The sequence below is a fragment of the Phoenix dactylifera genome, chromosome 5 (assembly GCF_009389715.1).
Source record: "Phoenix dactylifera cultivar Barhee BC4 chromosome 5, palm_55x_up_171113_PBpolish2nd_filt_p, whole genome shotgun sequence".
In the NCBI taxonomy this organism is placed as follows: domain Eukaryota; kingdom Viridiplantae; phylum Streptophyta; class Magnoliopsida; order Arecales; family Arecaceae; genus Phoenix; species Phoenix dactylifera.
The window spans coordinates 18,156,942-18,178,270 of NC_052396.1; the positions used below are offsets into that span (position 1 = coordinate 18,156,942).

Below are 21,329 nucleotides of genomic sequence, written 5' to 3' on the forward strand. Positions count from 1 at the left end.
TTGGAAAAATTGGGAGCTAAGTATTTAATATTTATGCCCCAAAGCTGTAGAGATGTCTTTTAATTTACTCTAAAAGCATTGATATTTTTATATAGCACAGATAAGGATGTGGATGAGAGCAGCACGGAGTAGCTTATGATGTCAATGATTAATCTTTCTCAAAAAGATAAGATTAAAAAAAAAAGAAAAAAAGAAGTAGAGAGGGAGAGGGAGAGATTTTAGATGATGTGGAAATAAAGGGGCTCTTGAAACTTTGGAGAAAAGGTCTCTCTTAATTAGAAACATACTTGGAATGCACGAGGAGGAGGAATGGCATCGTTTCCTTGCCCTCTCTTCTACCTCCTCTTCCCCAACAACTTCTTCTTCCTCCCGTCCCATCAAGAAAACTACCGGTGGAACGAAACCACCTTTTTTAACAGAGAGAGCCTTGGTCGAGCGATGCCGATCCAATGCTCTCACGGTCGAAGACGCGCTCGATTTGTTCAACGCCGCGGTGGTTGCCGCTCCCAAGCCCTCCATCTACGCCATCAACCTCCTCCTCGGTGCTATCGCCAGAATGAAGCACTACCCGGTCGTGATCTCTCTCTGCAACAAGCTAAATCTTTTATCAGGAATCCAGCCAAATATCTGCACTTATAGCATCGTGATCAGCTCATGCTGCCGAATGAACTCCGTCGACCTGGGCTTCAGCGTCTTAGGAGGCCTCCTCAAACGTGGCCTCTCTCCCAGAACCACTATGCTCAACCATCTCATCAACGGTCTCTGCTGCGATAAAAGGGTCCGGGAGGCAGCCATGCTGTTCGATAAAATGCCTCTGATGGGATGCCAGCCGAATGTGGTCTCATGCAGTGCTCTCATCAAGGGACTCTGCAATACCGGAAGTACCGCTTTGGCACTGGAGCTGCACCAGAAGATGGCTATGCTGGGAGATGCTTGCAAGCCTAACATATTCACGTACAACACTATTATCCACCACCTTTGCAAAGAGGGACGTGTGAGCGATGCATGCAAACTGCTCGAGGAAATGAGTCGTGCGGGTGTTAAACAGGATGTTCGCACTTACAACAGCGTTATTTATGGACATTCCGCTTTAGGCCACTGGAAGCAGGCTGTTGGTATTTTCAAGGAGATGGTGGATCAAGGCTTTTCACCGGATGTGGTGACATTCAGCATGCTGATGGGTGCACTTTCCAAACATGGGAGGACTGCAGAAGCGCATAAATTATTAGATTTGATGAAGGAAAGAGGTGAACAACCTGATGTAATCTCGTATACTATATTGGTGCAAGGATACTGTCAAGAAGGCCGTCTCGCTGATGCTAGGGAAGTCTTCAATTCCATGTTGGTTAAAGGTCCTGCTCCTAACAGTCATACTTACTCGGTTTTGATTAATGGATTTGTCAGGAATCAGAAAATGGATGAGGCCGTCGAGCTATTCAACAAAATGCAGCGAGGAGTAGAGCCTGATATCGTTACCTATAATACTGTGCTGGATGGGCTATGCCACCTTGGGAGAGTGGAGGATGTTCGAGTCCTCCTTGATGAAATGATGCATCAGGGAATACATCCAAATGTTGTCACTTATAGCTCAATATTGTGTGCATTTTGTAGATTAGGGAAGTGGAAAGAAGCTCATCAGTTGCTTCATGAAATGACAGTGCAGCAAATTCATCCTGACATCGTGACATTCAATGTATTGATCGATGCCATTTGTAAAGAAGGAATGGTTCGAGAGGCACATGGATTATTGGAAGAGATGAGCTGTAGGGGTATGGAGCCTAATGTAGTAACTTATAATACACTAATGGATGGTTACTGTATGGTAGGACAACTAAGCGATGCAGTGAGAGTTTGTGATTTAATGGTTTTGAAAGGCCATGGACCCAATGCTTTTTCATACAATATATTAGTTGACAGCTATTGCAAAAGTGGGAGGATTGATGAGGCTTTGAGTCTCTTTAGTGGAATGCCTCATAAAGGAGTGCAGCATACAGTCATTACATACAATACCATGTTAGCTGGATTATATCGAGTTGGTAGAGTTGCTGATGCAGAAAACTTGCACGACAAGATGCTTGCTGCTGGGATATGCCCTAATCTTCGCACATACAACATAATCTTGGATGGGCTTTGCAAAAACCAATATATTGATGAAGCTATGAAGCTGTTTCAAGATGCATTATCTTCTAATGTTAACCTCGACATTGTCTGCTTCAATTCCATGATTGATGGTTTGGTCAAAGCTGAAAGGTTCCAAGCAGCCAAAAATATCTTCAATACTATTCATGTCAAGGATTTGAAACCAGATGTTATTACTTTCAACATAATGGTAAATGGCCTCATGAAGGAAGGGTTGTTTGACGAAGCCAATAACTTGCTCTTGCATATGGAGAAGTCTGGCTGTCCTGCAAATTCTACCACATTCAATACCATTATTCACGGTTTGCTGGAGAAAGAGGAGATAGAGAGGGCAATAAATATGATTAGGAAAATGAAAGAGAGAGGCTTTTCTCTTGTGGCATCAACTGCGTCTCAGATATTTAATTTGTTTTCGAAGGACGGGCAATATCATGAATATCTGAAGTTGCTTCCAGATTTTTATCAGGATGGTACAAAGTGATGAGAGCAACATATACATTGAATTGGGCTTTTGATGATTGTATTTTCACATACACATTGCTTGTGCTCCATTTTCAGCCTCGGCCTTCCTCCGCCGCGTTCAGGTTGTACTGATCCCCTGAATGAGAATGTAAACCTCTAGTTGTTGTTTCAACATATTGAAGGGAGATTTCTGGGAACAAGTTCTTGATGTCAGTGGGCTCCTCCAGTGGAGGTTTAAGTGAACTAAGAAGGTAATTGTGATAGGGATCAGGGATTTTGTCAAACGATTTCTCAAGGCTGCAAAGAGGGGAAGCTTCATGTCAGCAGAATGATCATGCCTGTCGTCAGGCAGCAAAAGTTACAGGGTTCTACATCATCTAAAGATGATACCGGATTTGTAGTGACTGCTCAGTGAGAAATGAACAATTCCTGCTATTACAAAACCAATTGGAATTCAATTAAAAATAAATCTGCCAACAGTTAAATTCATTTATTTTTTTTAAATAAAAAACTTCCATCAGAAAAGCTGATTATTCTCTTATAAGAAGCTTATAGAGGACAGCTGATTGTTACAATCAACAGACAGTTATATGTACAGGTATGATGTAACTGTGTGAGTTAGTCCTTATTTGATAATTATTTTTTTTTTCTCTTTTGTCCATGTTGTTGACTTCAATTTTGCAGTTCATGACTTATTTATACAACTGCCAAAAATCCTAGGTTATTTAGTGTTGAAAACTCGGCAAAGCTAACCTTCTTATTAATTTGCTTAGCAGCCATTATTAGTAAGGGTGCAAATGAGCCTAGCAATTCGGGAGCTGCTCGAGCTTGAGTACGAGTCCAAGCTCAACTCAAATCGTCTATTACCGAGCTCAAGTTGGGGTTGAGTAGCTCGAATAGTTTTTCGAGTCGAGCTCGAGCAGCTAGATATTCAACTTGAAGACTCGCAAGCTTAGTTGAGAATGTGTATTTTTAATAATATTATATTTTTATTTATAATATATAATATTAATTTAATATTTTAAAATATATTATTTATATTTTTTTAGTTTGATCTAATTTCTAACTTTTAATGATATCTTTTAGTTATAACCCAGGCTCAAACTCGAGGTAGAGTATGGCTCGGTAGATATTTGAGTTGATCTCAAGTATTGCTTCTTTTTTTTTTATCAAGAAGCTTGGATATTATGACTCGATGGATTTCGAGTTAAGTTTCGAGCCTAAGTATTTTAAATCGAGTGGAGCTCGAGCCTCGAAATACTTAACTCAGCTCGATTGTGCCCCTAATCATGGGTAACAAGGATTCATTTTTAGTCTCTAGCTCGTCACCTTAATTGATTTCTAGAATCCACTTCCCACAAACTGATTCTCCTTTATATATTGTTAAATTTACTAATTATCAGTTATATCCTGTATAATTTGCCCTCTTTCTTGCCAAAACTCTGTTAACCTCCCTTTCCCACTATTATATCAGCCCTCTGTTGGCATTGACCTAGCTTGTTCATCTTAAATAGAGATGATCAAGGGCGGGGCCCTAAACTCTAGTCATATTTAATCGGGCTTCGGGACGAGCCTATGTAAAATTCAACATTTTGTATGCCCAAGTCAGGTCCATGATCAGCTATAATCTTAAGATAACCTCATCTATGACTATATTTATATTTAATGATGGATAAGAAATGTTGAATTATATCATTTATGTTTAACTGGAATTTGTCCAGAAGTACAAATCGTATCCATTCTTTTTTTGAATGACCTATTGGAGTATTTGCCCAGAAACTTTTCACTGTCAAAACATGAGGCTGTAATTCTTATTAACGAGCACTGAATATTCCAAAAATAAAAAACAATAGTTATATGCTTGTATTTATCCTATCAAATTGACAAATAAATCATCTTTTATTGTTATTCTCCATGCTCTTTATATACTAGGATGGAAAAAAAAAAAAAAACAAGCCAAGAAAAGAAATGTAGAAGAGATGTGGTCGTCACCATGGCAGGACGGAGCCACTCAATTATTTAGGCGGTCTTCTTCTTGGCAGCAGCTTTGTTTTCCTTCCTTTCCATCGCCGTGGCCTGGGAATACAAGAATGTCCCGAGCATCGCAAACGCCGAGCCGAGAGCATTCAGCGGCCGGATCGGATTCCTGAAGACGAGCACCGACGCCACGACGACGACCACCCGCTTCATGGTATTCCCGACCGAGAACGTCAGCGGGCCGATCTTGTGAAGCGCTCGGTAAGACTTCTGGTTGTGGAGGTGGTAGAAAACCCCGGAGAGGAGCAGCCACCCGCAGAACGTCCACGGCGTGGGCACCGCGGCGAGCGCCAGCCTGACGCCACCCGCCAACCGGGATCCCTCGACGAGGACGGCGACGGGGAGGAGGTAAAGGAGGGAGATGATGGCGATCCAGCCGTAGAGATCGAGGCCGCTGACGTGAGGGAAATCGTAGAGGCTGTGCTTGGAGTAGATGCCGCAGAGGACGAAGCCGACGTTGGAGATGAGGGCGGTCCAGAGGCCGCAGGGGTCGAAGGAGACCTCGGTGGCGGCGGCGAGGGAGCAGCCGGCGACGATGGGGAGGACGGAGAGCCAGACGTGGAGGGGGTAGAAGCGGCCGTGGAAGGCGGAGAGGACGACGGAGAAGACAGGCTCGGAGGTCCTGATGACGTGGGCGAAGGAGACGGCGACCTTGGAGAAGGTGATGCAGGCGGAGACGTGGCCGATGGCGTGGAAGAGGGCGGGGCCGAGGAGGGCGGCGAGGAACTTCTTGGAGACTCGGGGGAAGGGCCGGAGTCGGGAGGCCCAGAGGAAGCCCATGCAGAGGGAGGCCACAAGCAGCTGGAAGGAGGCGAGCAGCCAGGGGTAGGGGAAGAGGTCGAGCACCTTCTTGTTGTAGATGTTGAAGACTACGTTCTGGAAGTACCACAGGCCGAACACCAAGGCCAGGTGTAAGGCACTGGTTCTGGACTTGGATTCATTCATCTCCGGTATGATTCTGGTACAGCTGGAATCTTCTTCCTCGTCCTCGTCGTCATCATCCTTACCTTCATTTGCTTCATTTTGATCTGGAATGGAGTCTTCTCCATCTTTCAACTCTTTCAAATCTTCTCCATCTGCTGCTGCTGCTGCTGCTGCTCTGGGTCTCTGGAGGAGGACAGAGGAGGGCAGACGGGTGAGAGTTTGGGGACAAATGAGAGTGGTGTTATGGGATTTGCGGATGGGGGCTTGGCTTTTGGTGTGGCTCAGGAGAGCAGGGGATGAAAAGGCCAGCGGAGTGTGCAACGAAAGCATGCTTTTTGCTTCCCTTTAGCCTGCTAATATTTTGGCTTAATTCCTCTTCGATCTGAAGGCTTGAAAGCGAAGAGACAGGGAGAAGGGAGTTTTATAAGTATCGTTCGATGCCGTGAGACTGTTTTTTTTTTTTTTGATGATCATGATGACGCTGTGAGAATAATAGATGAGAGGGGGAATATAACGAGCGATAGCATGTGCTTGCGATGCGGCATGTGAAGTGGGTGGCTCTTCTCTCTGTCCTGTTCGAGTCTCGTTCTGCGTGGCATCCGACGCGGGCCGGACATGGACACCTTGACGGACGGGTGAATTACTCTCCATCTGGACCGTCCTTTTGATGGACCTCTCGTTTCAGTACAAATGCAACCTGTAGCATATATATATATATATATATATATATATATATATATATATATATATATATATATATATATTACAAAAATGGCATTTCATATAGTTCTAATTTGAGCACATCAAGACAAGTTAAGAGAGGGTAAAGATTACAAAGGAGGAAGAATGTTCTCCAGTGGATGTCCAGATGATCTTTTCGAAACATATATTGCACTGTTCGCCTTTCGAAACATATGTAATGTCGGAAAAGAGCTCAGCTTCTATACCAGCCTAGACCCAGTCTATAGTATATAGCCTTTGCTATATCATCAAATAATTGTACTCTCCGTAGCAAAAATATATATGACATTTGTAACACTAAATAGCAAATCCATAACGCAAAAAAGAATTGTTCATTTAATTAAAAAAACAGTATAGAAATTTGTATTTGCAAATATGATTTTGTTGAGATAATCCATCAAAGTGTTATAATTTTAATGAGTTAATAATTATATTACAACAACTACAGTCTAAATGTCCGTCTTGTGTTTATTTATCTAGTTAGTAGATCAGATCAACCAGCTATCATATTCTCTCAGTTTCTTATGTATCTATATCATTAGATGACAACCTTTAGAAGCATCATATTTATATGAACTATTGATGCCTTGACCATCTTTTATTTCATGCATTTATTCTGGTTAATCATAGAAAGGTGTGATTATGACCACTTTATTATGCATAGAACGAAAACAAAAGAAAATTAAACTATTTAAGGACATGCATGCACTCTAAAAAATTATTAAATAACGGTCATTAATTCTCTACCCCCAAAAAAAGCACTCATTGTATAAAAATATATTACATTCTATAACATGATGTTTGGCCTTCCAAGTATATAAGCTGTTATTCTAAAATTTAATTATTGAGAATTGAGAGCATACAATTTTCATGAAGAAACTCTTACGAGTACGAAACATATACAACATCAGAACCTGTTCGATCTCACATTGTAATCCAAAGGATCACATTTTGAATCTGGGACTAACATTTGGAGTCAGAGGTTAAAGGAAATGAAAAGGAGAAGTTCGCGATTGAATATTACAAGAATGCCACACCAGGTCAGGGTAAAAGCTAGACAGTGGCGCCGTCTCTTGTCCCCGTACTACCGAGCGAGCACGGAGCCACGTGGCGCGGACCCCGCATCAGACACCACTCGTACGGCACTACATCGTTCAGATTTCCGCCACGTGCACCATGGCTCCTCTTCGCCGTTCGCCAATTCTTGGGCCCCAGCGGACGGAACCGAGACGGCGGCAACGGCGAGAACGGAATCTTGACCAGAGGAACTGTCCAGAGACTCGCACTTGCCGTCAAATGCGACGGAATCCGGCGACGCCGTAGGCTCGTAACCGATTGAAGTCGAGTGCACTTCACTGCCGAATGCCGACGGAGAGATAGCGGCACCACCGATGGAGTCCGTCGAGGTGCCGGAATCTTCGAACCGGAGCGGCAGGTGAATGGGGAAAACCACCGCCCAATCGTCGCTGTGGATCTCCTCCCCGTCAACGACGACGCCGTTAACCGTCACGGCGCCGTCGTTAGATCCGACGGCGATCGTCTTCCCGGGGGCCATCGTCTCGATACGCGATCCCAGCGAGAGCCGCGCGAGCTCGTGGAGGTGGTAACGGCGCGGGACGACGTGGTGACGGAGATCGCCGCGGAACCCCTCAACTAGAGCAGAGTCCATTGGGGCGAAGACGGTGACGGCCGTCAGCGCCTCCAGCTCGTCCCGCCGCGCCTCCATCGCATCCGCCACCGCGGTGTACCCCCTTCGTCGGAGCGCCCCCACCGTCCCAACGAAGGGAGCCGCGTCGCGCCACGTGTTGGCCTGGCAAGGAGACGCGGATGTCGGATAAAGAACGCCGTCGATGCCGTGGATGGCGAGATCGCCACCGAGGTAGAGGTCCGGGTCGCGGATCCGGACGCAGGGCACCGCGGGCCGCGCCGATTCCGCTAGGCACAGCTCGCCGCCGGGGGCGCGGCGAAGGAAGAGGCAGAGGCGGCGGCGGGACAAGGTGGCGATGGGAGTTCCGGGGGGCCGGGAGGCGAGATCGGCATAGAGGAGAGCGCGCGAACGGGCGGTGTGGTAGAGGAGGGAGGCGGGGGAAGGGGACATTGGCGGCTGCGGGAGGCCGAGGTAGAGGCGGCGGCGGGGGTGCTTGAAGGCGGAGTCCGTGGGGGCGAAGAGGGTTCCGGTGGCGTTCCAGCCGTTGAGGCTCCCGCCGGAGTTGGCGGCAAGGTCAAGAACCCGGGCCATGAGGGAGTAGCCGCGGGAGCGGAGGACTCCCGCGGCGGAGGCGGACGGCGAGAGGGCGGCGGAAGAGGAGCGTAGGAGGAAGAAGAGGATGAGGAGCGAGAAGGCGGTGGCTGCCATCGGCGATGGGTGGAGATCGGGGATTTCGCAGCGCGGGAAAAAGCAATCAAATTCTCGAGGGGGAAAACCGTGAGATTCATTCACAACCAATTACTTTGTTAATAATTTAAAAAATATAGTTAAAATAAAATATATACATTATATTATATTTAAAAAATAAATTAATATTATAATATATATTAATAATATTATATATATATATATATATATATATATATATATATATATATATATATATATATATATATATATATATATTTGTGCGTATGAGTTGCATATTTTGTCACTCGTGCATGGTAATAGTATATTTGTGCATATGAGTTGTATATTTTGTCACCCATGCATGGTAATAGTTGAGCTGAGCCGAGCTTGAAACTAAGTTGAACTCTCATAAGCTACTTGGCTCACCTACATTTTTAGTAAAAATTGAAGTTAATATTTGCCAGTAATAATATCACTGCATCACAGCCTATATTTCAAAAAATTATACCTATATCATGTTAGCAGTGCACCTTAGGAACACACCAAGACGAGGTGAGCGAGCAATAATTTGATACGAGCCCATCATAAATAGGGCCCATAGAAATGAGACAAGGTAATTGGTGTGGTGCACCGCCACGTGATGCATGCGGTGTAAAGTATAATTTTTTCTATACTATATGTGCACTTTGTCATTGCTCATTAAGCACCATACCCAAGTGAGGTTGCATAAAAATGGGCCCCTTAAGTTTTTGTCTTTTTCTCTTGGGTGCTCCCACTCTCTGGTCATCTCAAAGTTAACTTTGATGGCAGTATATCGGCGGATGAAGCTTATGGAGGAGTGGGGTTTGTGATCAGAGATCACCCTGGTAGATTGGTCGGGGTAGGAGGTCGGCGATCCCCCGGCGTGACGGTCATTGAGGCGAAGCTTCGGACAACATGAGAGGGCATTTCCTATGCGATGAGGGTACTTGATACAAACAGGATATATCTCGAGGGAGATTCCTCTACGGTGATCCGTTGGATACGGGGGACTGATCATTATGGGGATGGCATCCGCTAATTCTTGAGACTTGCAGACTAGTTAGGGAGTTGGCTTCCTTTCAGGTTGCACACGTGCATCGGGAGGCGAACCAAGTCGCAGACTGGGTCGCCTCTTATGTTGCTCGGCACATCGAAGAGTTTCTCTGGACCAGTGCCTCTAAGATTCCCTTTCCTTTATATCATTTTGTTGTTTCTGACTTGGTAGGCTGTACCCGTGTAAGAGCCATATGAATGCCGTTTTCACCAAAAAAAAAAAAAAAAGGGCTAAACTTCTTGTCTTTTTATGCATTTGCACGATAGATTGCATCATAGCTTGACAAAGTTTAATCATCTATTGTGATAATAATTATTCATTGGGTTCCACTTTGAATAACCACATTTATCAAGCATCTTAATAAAAAGAAAATTACATACATATCCTCCTAAATATTAGAATTGACTTAAATATCCTTTCAAAATTGATATTTGTATATATATTCACATCAAACATTTGTTTTATATGTATACATTTTTTTTTTTTTGCATATATACTCATGCCATCTAACGCCATTAAGAAGTTAACAGTTTAAAATTAAAATGACAAAAATACCTTTAACGGATAAACAAACAAAAAAAATGTTTATAAGGGTATACATACAAATAGCAATTTTGAAGGATATTCATGCAATTTCATATATTTAGAAAGGTATACACAGAAAAAAATTCTTAAATTTTTGCATAAATACTCTTCTAAATATTTAAATTTGCATGAATACCCTCTAAATTGATATATACGTCATGCCCTCACAAAATACTATTTTCATATAAATACTTTTGACATAGCCATTCATCTAACATGATTGGCCAAAATCATATTTACTTAAATTAAAAATTAATTAAAATTATGAAAGTATCTTATTATTTCTAAAGTGGATAATAGGTTAACATGTCTTACTGGAAACTAATATCTCTTTTTGTTATCTTAATTATCGAATCAATCTTTTTCTTAAGCAATATTTTTATAAAAAATATTGAAGAGCAGGTACTAAACAAATCTTAGTGTAAAACAGGCTGAAATAGAAAAAAATAAAATTAAATTTTTTTGCACATAAACCCTCCTAAACATGTGAAATTGCATTAATCTCCTCGCAAAGTGTTATTTGTATATATACTCTTATAAATATTTTTTTGCATATCTATCCGTTAAGAGTAGTTCAGTCATTTTTAATTTAAAACACTAATTTTTTGACGGCGTTAGATAGTGTGGGCTATACAAAGAAAAAAAAATGAAAGGTATACACGCAAAATAAGTATTTTATAAGGATATATATTCTAATATTAATTTTGAAAAGGTATTTATGCAAATTTTAATATTTAGAAGAACATGTACACAAAAAAACTCTAATTAAAAATTAGTAGCCCTGGCTTTTCACATCTTTTCTTATCACCTTCATGCTGCTGTACTTCTTTTTTCCTGACTTTTCTTACACCTTTCATCACAAATTATATCTGATATCGGTAAGTCTTTTGATTTTTCTCATTTTAAACTTCTTCCTAGTTTTACTGCACATTCATATATCTAGATATTCTTGTTAGATCCACTTCAAGAATTCGCAAAAATGATTAGTCCATACATATTGCAAAAAAGGTTAATTATGACGACCAATCAACTCAAACCTAAACCATTTAAGAAATTGATTTTTTCTCAATTGATATTGCCTGCTGTTCAATGAAACAGACACTAGCATCATATTCTACCATCATGAAATTGTCATAGGAATCACCAATTAAACGACAAAGACCATGTAATCACCATAATTACTTGGATAAATCTGTCTCTGAACATATGTACATGAGATATTGCATATCCAGATATTAAAATTCTCTAAATTTGATTATCTACACTTCCTTGAGCAATATGAAACTCAAGCTAGTTTTGTGGAGATGCTTCTCCGACGTGCATTAGCCAAGTTGTTCATCTTGGTTTTGGCAGAGATGGCATTTCTTCCGGCTATCGGAGTAGCAGGCCATGCACCTGAATTCACTGCCATGTCTTTCAAGTGTCGGAGTCCCTCAAGAATCTGAACTGCTGCCGACATTCTTGGACGATCGTTCGGATTAGGGCTAATACATTGTAAAGCGAGGGAGGCTACTTGGCGTGCCCCCTTGATCGAGTACTGACCACCAAATTTGGGGTCTATGATACAGCGTAATTTTCGACTGCTCGTCAAGTAGGGTTTAGCCCAATTTACCAGCTTTTCTTCACTTTTTGATCTATTTTTATCCATGGCCCTCCTTCCAGTTAACAGCTCCAACAACACCACACCGTAGCTATAGACATCACTCTTGGTTGTCAAGTGTCCTGTACTAAGTCATGTAAAATAAGCTCCATAAAATAATCTAAGAACATTAAAAAATATTTGTTTACATATGAATTGACGCAAAATTTGCTTCATTTTTTTTCTTTTTATAAGTAGATTGTTCAGTGGATTTGATCGGTCAGAAAAACCGACTGATATAACCTAATCACGATCAAAAACCCTAGGCAACATTTGGGGGCACTTCTACTATTGATGAAAGCACCAAACTCACTTAATTTGAGTTCACAAGTGATTAATGGCCCCTAACCTCTATTTCTCGGATCACTATGTCCTATCTAATTATGTCAATTCACCTGCTCTCATTCCATACAACTTAGGAAAAGTTTATGTTATAGTCTGTAAAAAGTACTAGTATTTTTTTTTTAAGTATTTTTCAAACTTGGCAGTAGCTACCAGAGCTGATTAGAAGATACTTCTTATGACAATCCAAAGCAAAGTTGAATTCCTGAAACTAATTCTAGATCACTTTTCTCAGCAAAAAAATAAAAAAAAATCAGAACACTTGGGAGATTTTTCTCTTAGCAGACATGTTCTTTCCATAAATGAGGAACTATTTATCAGTTCTTAACAACAGTAAGTTTTTACCTGTCATGACGTATTCTGGTGCAGCGTAGCCATGAGTGCCCATTACTCTGGTTGTTACATGCGTGTCCTCGCCCTCTGGACCCATCTTGGCAAGTCCAAAATCAGAGAGCTTAGCAGTAAAATCCTAAATCACATGACCAAAATTAATTAGCTAAACCCACACAGAAGTGTGAAAACAAACAACTTAGATCACTAGAATTATAGTTGATCCATAGGAGCTAATCATGGAGGTTCATAATTGATCAAAAAGAAGATGCTCAGTGCGAGTTACAGACAGAATCCAATAAGATGTTAGAGGTCTTGAAGTCGCGATAGATCACAGGCTTCTCCGAACCATGCAGGAAGGCGAGACCCTTGGCGGCGCCGATAGCAATCTTCAGCCTTGTTCCCCATGACAGCGTCGCCGATATCCCTATGATCAGAAAATACAAGCAACTCCAATCTCTGGTCATCAGAGAAAAAAATTATGCAGTGTACATGCAAACAGGTACAACCAATGATATTCCTATAATCAAAAAAGACCAGCAACTCCAACTTCTAATCATCAAAAAAGTACAAAAATATACATGAATAAAGATATTAATCATTTTCAAGTGATCTTAGCCATGTTAAAATTATTGTGCTTGCAAGGTTCATTGATATGTATCCATTTCAACTTTGTTAATCCCATGAATTTATATGTGTCATTAAAGTCTAGTGGTAAACTAAGAGTCTAGATGAAGTCAATGATGAGTCATTGAAGTGCTGTAAATAATGAAGCCAAAGAGTTAACAAAGTTTCCTTGAGTTGATTATTTTGAAAATTCTGATTGGTATGAAATATTGTGCTTAGTGTGTCCAAATCAGTTCTATTATAATCTTGCTTGTTTGAGTGCTCATTCCTTCTCTAACTTGTTCTTCTTACTATTTTTATTTGATCATTCTTTTATGATAATGGACATGAAGTCTATAATGTCTAGCTATGCTTTGAGGGTGATCATACTCTTCGCATTATAAACTTTTATATTAATACAAAATTTAGGACTAATCGTACCATTACCGCATACAAATTCATAGGCCTAATATCACATGCCAAGCTTTGCATACCACATACCAATTAACAGGCCTAATGTCACTTGCTAAGCTTGGGTAGGCATCAAAATGGTGCCCAATCATGTGTAACTGATGGAAGAAGATAGGGAGGGCTTACTCTTGAACAGATGGTTTTCGAGGCTGCCACGGGGCATGAATTCGTACACGAGGAGGCGTTCCTCATCCTCGCAGCAGTAGCCAATGAGTTTCACCAGGTGTGGGTGCCTGAATTGTCCCAGGAATATCACCTCGGTCTGTTTACAAGAAGAGAGCAGAAAGCCAGAAAGAATGGTAAAGCAGTAAGGTCCTTGTGTGTAGCTGAAGACCCTAGGTTAAGGGACCTTGTAAGTGTCTATATTGAGAATACATTAACATGAGCATCTGTGAGAATAACTTTTTCACCTTAGGATGCTGATAGTTCACATTTTATTGTTTCATATGAGAGTTAGCATGATATGCAGGTGATGCCAAGTTAAACTCTTTTTTCATTAATATATGTCTAAATGCAGGACAGAACAAGTGCATTTAAGAAAAAATATTGTTTTTATTAGGTCTATAGTTAGAAAATTTATTCAGAAAATTTATTCAATCAACAATGATTTGGATCCCCATAAATTTTTGTTATTCATTATTATTTTAATTATAATAATGAATAATGACCATTATAAACTGCTATTTTACAATCAGTAATATGAATTGGGGGGACTTGTTAAATACTGAATGTTATATATAACTATTGCAACGAGGGTTCATTATAATGGGATAATGATAATAATCGAACTTATGCACTATTCACTATTCACTAAGTAATTGTGGAACTAATGTGTAAGACTGTATTTTAAAAAAAATATCTTTTGATCCGATGGAAGCTAAAAATTTTATGGAATAATTAGTATAATAGGTATATGATAGACATTAGCATAATCTTAGATTTACGTGGACATTCCTTTATGTTTATGTGAAGCATGTTCGCAAAACTAAAATGATAGACAATAAAGCACTTGGCTACTATTCTAGATATCATTCTCCCTGCAATTAGTAATGAGGGATAGGAAAATAAAATTTTTGGAGTGAGAAAGATGTGAATTGTGAGGGACATTATTAGCATAAGCTAGCCTTTAACTAATTTTTTTCATGAACAAAAAAAAATGTTTTCCATAATTGACATTCTTAAGCATTGTAGAAAGAAATTATGAGAAACATGGCAAAATAACATAATTCTAAAAATTAAAATTCATGGATTATCATATAATTTTTAGATTTATACCTCCATATTCAATGATAATAATAATAATGATATAAAAAAATCTACTATAAATATTGAACAAATCAAATTATGACCACTATCAATTGTTCATATATATGACAAAATCAAGAACTGCTGTTTTAATGTTATATGTTGTTAACAAAATAAACTTGTTATAAGTTATCATATGCCATTTAAATTAAATTGTTTAGATGTATACAAAAAATGGAATGCTATTTTTTGAATAACTCACATGGAAAACACATGCTAAAATACTACAACTTCCACTTGGTTTCACTGTTGGAATAGTATTGAGGCCTATAATGGCCCAAGCCTGAGCTCTTGAGTTGTGATTTCTCCAATCTTGCATATGCAACAATGATAGGAGTGGCAATCGAGTCGGGTCGGATCAGATACTGATTGGATTGGATGCAGATAAGTTCAAAAATTCGTCAATCGGAATCCGACCTATTTATTAATAGATTGAAATTTAAACTTGAATCGGATCTGTTTATTAAATAGATAACCCGATTCCAGCACAAAAAAAAAAAAAAGATAACCCGATCCATGCTGCATAATCCATTTATTAAATAGGTCAAGTTGGATTAAACAAGTTAAGTAGATTTTTAACGGATTAAACATGTTTAAACCAGCTAAACAAGTTAAGCGGATCAGGTTAAACAGGACAAAAATAGGTTAAGCAATTTTAAATAAGTTAATCATATCTTAAACATGTTAAATGGACCAGGTTATAATCCAACCGAATTATTAAACGGATTAAAATGGGTTAATGGGCCAAAAATCTAAATCTGAACTTAACTTATTTAATAAATAGGTCTAGATGGGTTGACGCATTTCTGAACCAAACTCATTTATGTCAAATCTAAATCTACTTAAAATAGATCGTTTGCAAATCAGATTGATAGATCGGATCATAAATTGCCACCCAGAGCTATCTTTTATTTATTTAATATATATATATATATATATATATATATATATATATATATATATATATATATATATATATATATATATATATATATATATATATATATATAGTGACAAAGTGGGACTATCTTTTATGGACCAACCCAAAGCTCAATTTCACAAGAACCAATTACTTGTTTGAATAATGGTGCCCTCACACTCCTAGCACTGAGATTAGGCTTATATCAAAAAGTCATTCACCTATGCTAACAAGCAATATAAAGCAGTCCTACAGATCGATGGCTATTAGCATAAGAAATAAAGAATGAAAAGAAGAAAGATGCGTCACCAGCCATTCTCTGTGCCCCTGGCGCCCCTCCATGTCCAATAGCTTGACCGCGACGGCCTGAGCCTTGAGTCCCGGCCGCATCCTATCATCGACATACCCCTTGTGCACCGTGCCAAATCCTCCCTCCCCGAGCAGGTAATTGCTCGAGAAGTCATGGGTTATCTTCCTCAGCTCGCTAAGCTGGAACGCATGCAACCCCGCCCCGAACGAGTGCGCCAACTCCTCGTTGAATCGAGCGGACGAAGCACCGCTGAGGTCCGAGGACGAGAGGCGGCGGAACGAGGCGAGCTCCGCTACCTTCTTCTTCGAGAACTGCGACCGCGACGGCCGGCACCGGCTCAGGTTTCCGAGGATTACGTGGTCCTCGACGGTGCAGCACTTGGCAGCGGCGAAGGGCCTCCATGGTCTTGGCATGATCGGATTGCCAAGTACGAAGATGGAAAGGAGAGGATAGTGGAGGAGTTGGAGAAAGGAGGAGAAGAGGGGGTTGGGTTGGGGGTTTGCATGGTGGCATGACACTAATATTAAGGGCTGGCAATTCCATCACTCTTTCTAACTACTCCAACCACTCCTCCAACGGATCGATCATTCTTTTATTTACTTTTGCTATGCTTGCATTCCTGCTTGCGTAATTAATTTATATATATATATATATATATATATATATATATAGAGAGAGAGAGAGAGAGAGAGAGAGAGAGAGAGAGAGAGAGAGAGACCATGTCCAAAGCCCAGCTTGATCCAAATCTGATCCAAATTGGCTCTGATTATAAGATTTAAACTTGGATCCAACACATCACTTGCCGAGTCCGTTGGATCTCCTCTTTCACATGCGAGTTACAGTTTTTAATGAGAGATCGTAAATTCTGACCTAATTTTTGCATGTCAAAGCAGGTCCATCCTGGCCAGGTCCAATGTAATCGAAAATTGAATCTAGTTTTGGGATGCATGCCTGACTCATATATGTCAGCTTTCTGTAGGAATTAAGTTTAGTTTGCATCAAATTGAGGTTTAGGCTTATATCCCACTTAGGTGTGAATCCAAGTCTAGCACAATCCAAACCTGCCCTAAATTAGCTCTGGTTCTAAAATTTATATTTAGAACCGACGCATCACTTGTCGAGCCCACCTGAGTTAGAGTTGTTAATGCGAGACTAAGAATTCTCGCCTAAGTTTTGCGGTCAAAGCAGGTCCATCCAGGTCCGGTCCAACCTAATTGAAAATTGGATCTAGTTTTGGGATACATGCCTGATCCATGGATATCAACTTTGTGTAGGAGTTAGGTTTATGTTAGATTAAATCAAAGTTTAGGCTTATATCTAACCCAGATATGAATCACATCGAACTCATTTCATCGTATTTTTCCCAACCTAGCAGGCGATTAGGTCTAGGTTAAATCAATGTCTCCAATTATCCTATGGTTTAGGCCTATGCTTGGATCATGAATGGATTTCACAAACTAGATGAGTGGTCTGCAGGCCCACCATGAAATGGATGCTTGTGAGGCACTGACTTGTTAGAGCTGCAAGTAACAAATCTATCCAAGCTACATCAGACCTTAAATGGGAGTGGGTGGGAATAGGGGTGGCGTGGACGACCATCGTCCTACTCCTCTCATGGATACGTTCGGCTAAGTGCTTGGAAGGACTGTGCCACACCTACTATAAAATAGATTATCTTTTACATTGGAAACCGGAGCAAGAAACACATATTAGTAAGAAATATTTTTATAACAAAGTTAGAAGACACTGAAGGCTTCTTTGGATCGTGGGCCAAGGAGGAGGAAAAATATGGGTAGTTAAAAAAAAAAAAAAAAAAAAAGCTAGGTTTTTCATAGAAATAATATTCTTATTTTTATAAAAAAGAAAATTTTCAAAAATCTTTGTAACCTTATAGGTAAATTGACGTAAAGTCGTTTCTTTATTAATAGTATAACTACGTAATTTTTTCAGAAAAATAGATGATTAACCAAATACAAGCGACTGTGGAATGTGTTACTTTTCTGCAGTTAACCAAATATAAAAAAACTACTTTTCGGTACATCATAAATTCAGGCATCAGCTTTCCAAAAAATCTATTTTAATGAGGATTTTTTTTTTCCGACGAACCAAGGGCTCTCAAGTGTAATCCAGTTCCCATATTCCGATATACTAATTCGGTTAATGGAGTAGGATATCATAGAAAGGTACTTTGGATTAGCCCACTGCTTATTGTCCACGTGTGATTTAGACTCATGCTCCAAGTAATATATATTTGTTCTCTTGCTAGGCATGGCATAATCTTTGAAATAATATCATGGCTTCTCTAAACAAGTAAATGGAAATTTGTTCTCAATAGTGAGTCTGTGGGCTGTGGCACTTGCTACTCCACTAGCATTTAAATTACCAATAAGCAAGTGTCCTCGTCCGTTAGGTGGCTTAGTGCGGCGTTCGTCACCATGGGGGGTTGCTTGGGGCCATATCACTTTGGGTCTCATCTGGATTTGCATCTAAGCTTATCTAACTTGACTACACTGAGACTGACTATTATGAAGGTTTGAAACTATAATTTTGTAGCTAGATTTGAACCCTGTGAAGTTTGAGGTAGTTCTTTTTGGTTGGACCTACTTTTATTTCTAAGCAATGCTAAACTAGTTCATAATCATCAATGAACAGCCTTGAAGATACGAGCTTGACCTTTCTCAAATTCTAGGGGAGTCAAATGAACCGAGCAGCTCAAGCTTGGCTGAGCTCGAGATAAGTTCGGATGAAACTAAATTTGAAGCTAAATAAACTATTTGGTAAAATAGGTTCGAAATTAGTTTTAAGTGGAGCCAAAAAAGAAAAATCTAGGCCTATCAAGCTTAGCTCCATAAGTGTCGAGTATATTCGAATTATATATTATAGAATTTATATCTAATAGATTATCGAATTAAAGTTTTAATTGGTTTTTTTTTATTTATTTCTTTAGATCTAAACCAAACTTTACACCAAAACTTGTAATCAAGAATCAACTTTCATTTAAGCTTGAACCAAGCTTAATTTATTCTCGAGTTAATTTGTTTAACATTGTCAAGTTGATCAAATTCGGCTGAATTTATAATTACAATGGAATTGAGCTAGAAATAATGATAAATAAATCATCTCTTGGAATTCAATGGTCTGCCTCCATCGCTGCATTTGAGTCTTGGAATTCAAGCTTAAAATTAATTTCAAGTGAAGGTAATGTCGGGTCCAATTATATCCCTGGCCATAGCAACTAGCCATCTAGGTAAGTGGGCAGTGTCTCTATTAGTGATTAAAAATGAGCGGCGTTAGCAAAGAGGAGGTTGTAATCTATTAGCTACTACCACTAACCATAGTAGGTAATGTTCCATTTTTGTTGTTAGGACTAGATCTAAGATTTCATTAGATCCCTGGCAAAAACCGAAAAGTAGATTATTGATTGTTATTACTGCCAAAGCTATCAACTTTTTTGACAAGAGGAAGATACATTTATCTCTAAGGAAAAAGGCCAGTCCATGCGAGATTGAACAAAAGAAGAAGCTCTCTACCGTAGCTTATATAAATTTAATTATTGGCAGAGTTGAACATATAGATCGACTCGTAGTTAACTTCAGTGACATGCAAATACTTATGCTTGGCATCAAAGGGATGCAATTATATTTTAAGATTTTTGCAATGCAAATTTGCAAATGTTTATAGAATATTTGTGACACTTAAATTATGAGTCTCAAATGCCGACTTGCTAATATTGACATCTTAATGGAATATTTTCTAGCTAAGAAGTGAAGCAAACCTGCTCTTATCATCTTATTGCAAAAAATATGTTCCAAGTAGATAACCTTCTATTAAGGAAAATGTAGCAACTACTTTTTCTGGATCTCTAAAGCATGTAAATTTGATGATTAGTTGTGATATTTTTGGATGCATTTATGTATTGCAATGTGACAACTAGGTTCAATAGTTCGAAAGTTCTTTAAGCCTTGTCTTTTTTTTTTTTTTGGGTACAACGATGGCTCACACATAATGGGTATGGATGCGGCCAGCAAATTCAGAAAACAAAATGCTACATAAAGGCCTTGGCACAGACCCATTGTCCAACCAGACAAACCCACCAGAGTGATGAGCTGCAAAAGAGGCAACCCAATCAGCAGCCCCGTTTGCCTTCTTGTAAATATGTGAATTCTGGTAGGTGTAGCACTCCATCAGTAATTGATGAATCTCATGGATTAACGGCCAATCCTCAGCTATGCATCTTCGACCCCGAATCCACTCAACCACCATAATCGAATCTCTCTCAAGAATGATACGGTCCTCACCCAGTGCCCGTCTCGCATAGCAGATACCCTCTCAGGCTGCTCTAAGCTCGGCACATGCCACTGATGAGTCAAAAGTCCGCCGACCCTCCGCCGCAACTAGCCTGGCATCGTGGTCTCGAATGGTGAAACCTACACTGCTGCATCTTTCGTCATCAGCCACACTACCATCGAAGTTCACCTTCAGAAAACTAGGAGGTAGGGGCTCCCAGGAGACAAAGACAGTCCTGGACGCTACAAAAGCATAATGGGGGCCCTATATGTCCCTAGCCAACCCCGTTGGTGGTACTTCTGCAGTGCCGTTGATCTTCGCCGCATGCAAAAGCACTTTAACCGCTGTAACCCTTGGATGAGGGCTGCCGCCCTTGAAAACTCATGCATTCCATCTAGCCAGCACTGATAGGCCAGATAGGTAGCTCGAGTCCTTCTCTCCTCAAACTTAGAGCCTCGTACCAAGGCCTCCAGAAAATGCAAAAGGTTCTCAATGGATGACCACCTTTGCCACTAGTCTACCTAGGTCGAAGCATAATGCCACACCTGACTGACCCGTGGGCAATCGATGAGGGCATGATAAATGGACTCCTCAACCTCCAGGTAGGACACACAAGTTGTCGGGATCCTCACACCCCGCCTCCCTAGCACTGCTCTAGTGAGTAGGCTACCCTAAGCCACCTTTCAGAGAAACAAGGCAACCCGTAGATGAATGCGCATCCTCCAGATCCATATGCTCGCCATTTGTCGATTCGCAGGCCACGGGACTAGCCCCGAGAGATCACGAACCCTCACCACTGGCGAACCGGTCATACTCCAT

The 21,329-nt window shown here is 40.3% G+C and overlaps 4 protein-coding genes across 4 annotated transcripts; 1 reads left to right on the forward strand and 3 right to left on the reverse strand.

Annotated features, from left to right (window-relative positions):
• The first annotated feature begins 101 nt into the window (after positions 1–101).
• LOC103716641 (protein Rf1, mitochondrial-like) lies at positions 102–3,121 on the forward strand. Its single transcript, XM_008804724.4, has one exon. The coding sequence runs from the start codon at positions 293–295 to the stop codon at positions 2,618–2,620; it is 2,328 nt and encodes a 775-aa protein (XP_008802946.2). The 5' UTR covers positions 102–292; the 3' UTR covers positions 2,621–3,121.
• Positions 3,122–4,501: 1,380 nt separating this feature from the next.
• LOC103716663 (xylulose 5-phosphate/phosphate translocator, chloroplastic-like) lies at positions 4,502–6,241 on the reverse strand. Its single transcript, XM_008804759.4, has one exon. It carries the CDS (start codon positions 5,890–5,892, stop codon positions 4,621–4,623), a length of 1,272 nt encoding a protein of 423 aa, XP_008802981.2. The 5' UTR covers positions 5,893–6,241; the 3' UTR covers positions 4,502–4,620.
• A 1,146-nt stretch (positions 6,242–7,387) lies between these two features.
• LOC120110774 (fasciclin-like arabinogalactan protein 21) lies at positions 7,388–8,659 on the reverse strand. Its single transcript, XM_039126326.1, has one exon. The coding sequence runs from the start codon at positions 8,657–8,659 to the stop codon at positions 7,388–7,390; it is 1,272 nt and encodes a 423-aa protein (XP_038982254.1).
• A 2,808-nt stretch (positions 8,660–11,467) lies between these two features.
• On the reverse strand, positions 11,468–16,719 carry LOC103716665 (probable serine/threonine-protein kinase PBL15). The gene is made up of 5 exons (XM_008804762.4): positions 16,223–16,719; positions 13,816–13,951; positions 12,903–13,039; positions 12,628–12,751; positions 11,468–12,023 (listed from the first exon to the last, which is right to left on the reverse strand). Exons 1-5 carry the CDS (start codon positions 16,634–16,636, stop codon positions 11,587–11,589), a joined length of 1,248 nt encoding a protein of 415 aa, XP_008802984.2. The 5' UTR covers positions 16,637–16,719; the 3' UTR covers positions 11,468–11,586.
• Positions 16,720–21,329: the final 4,610 nt, after the last annotated feature.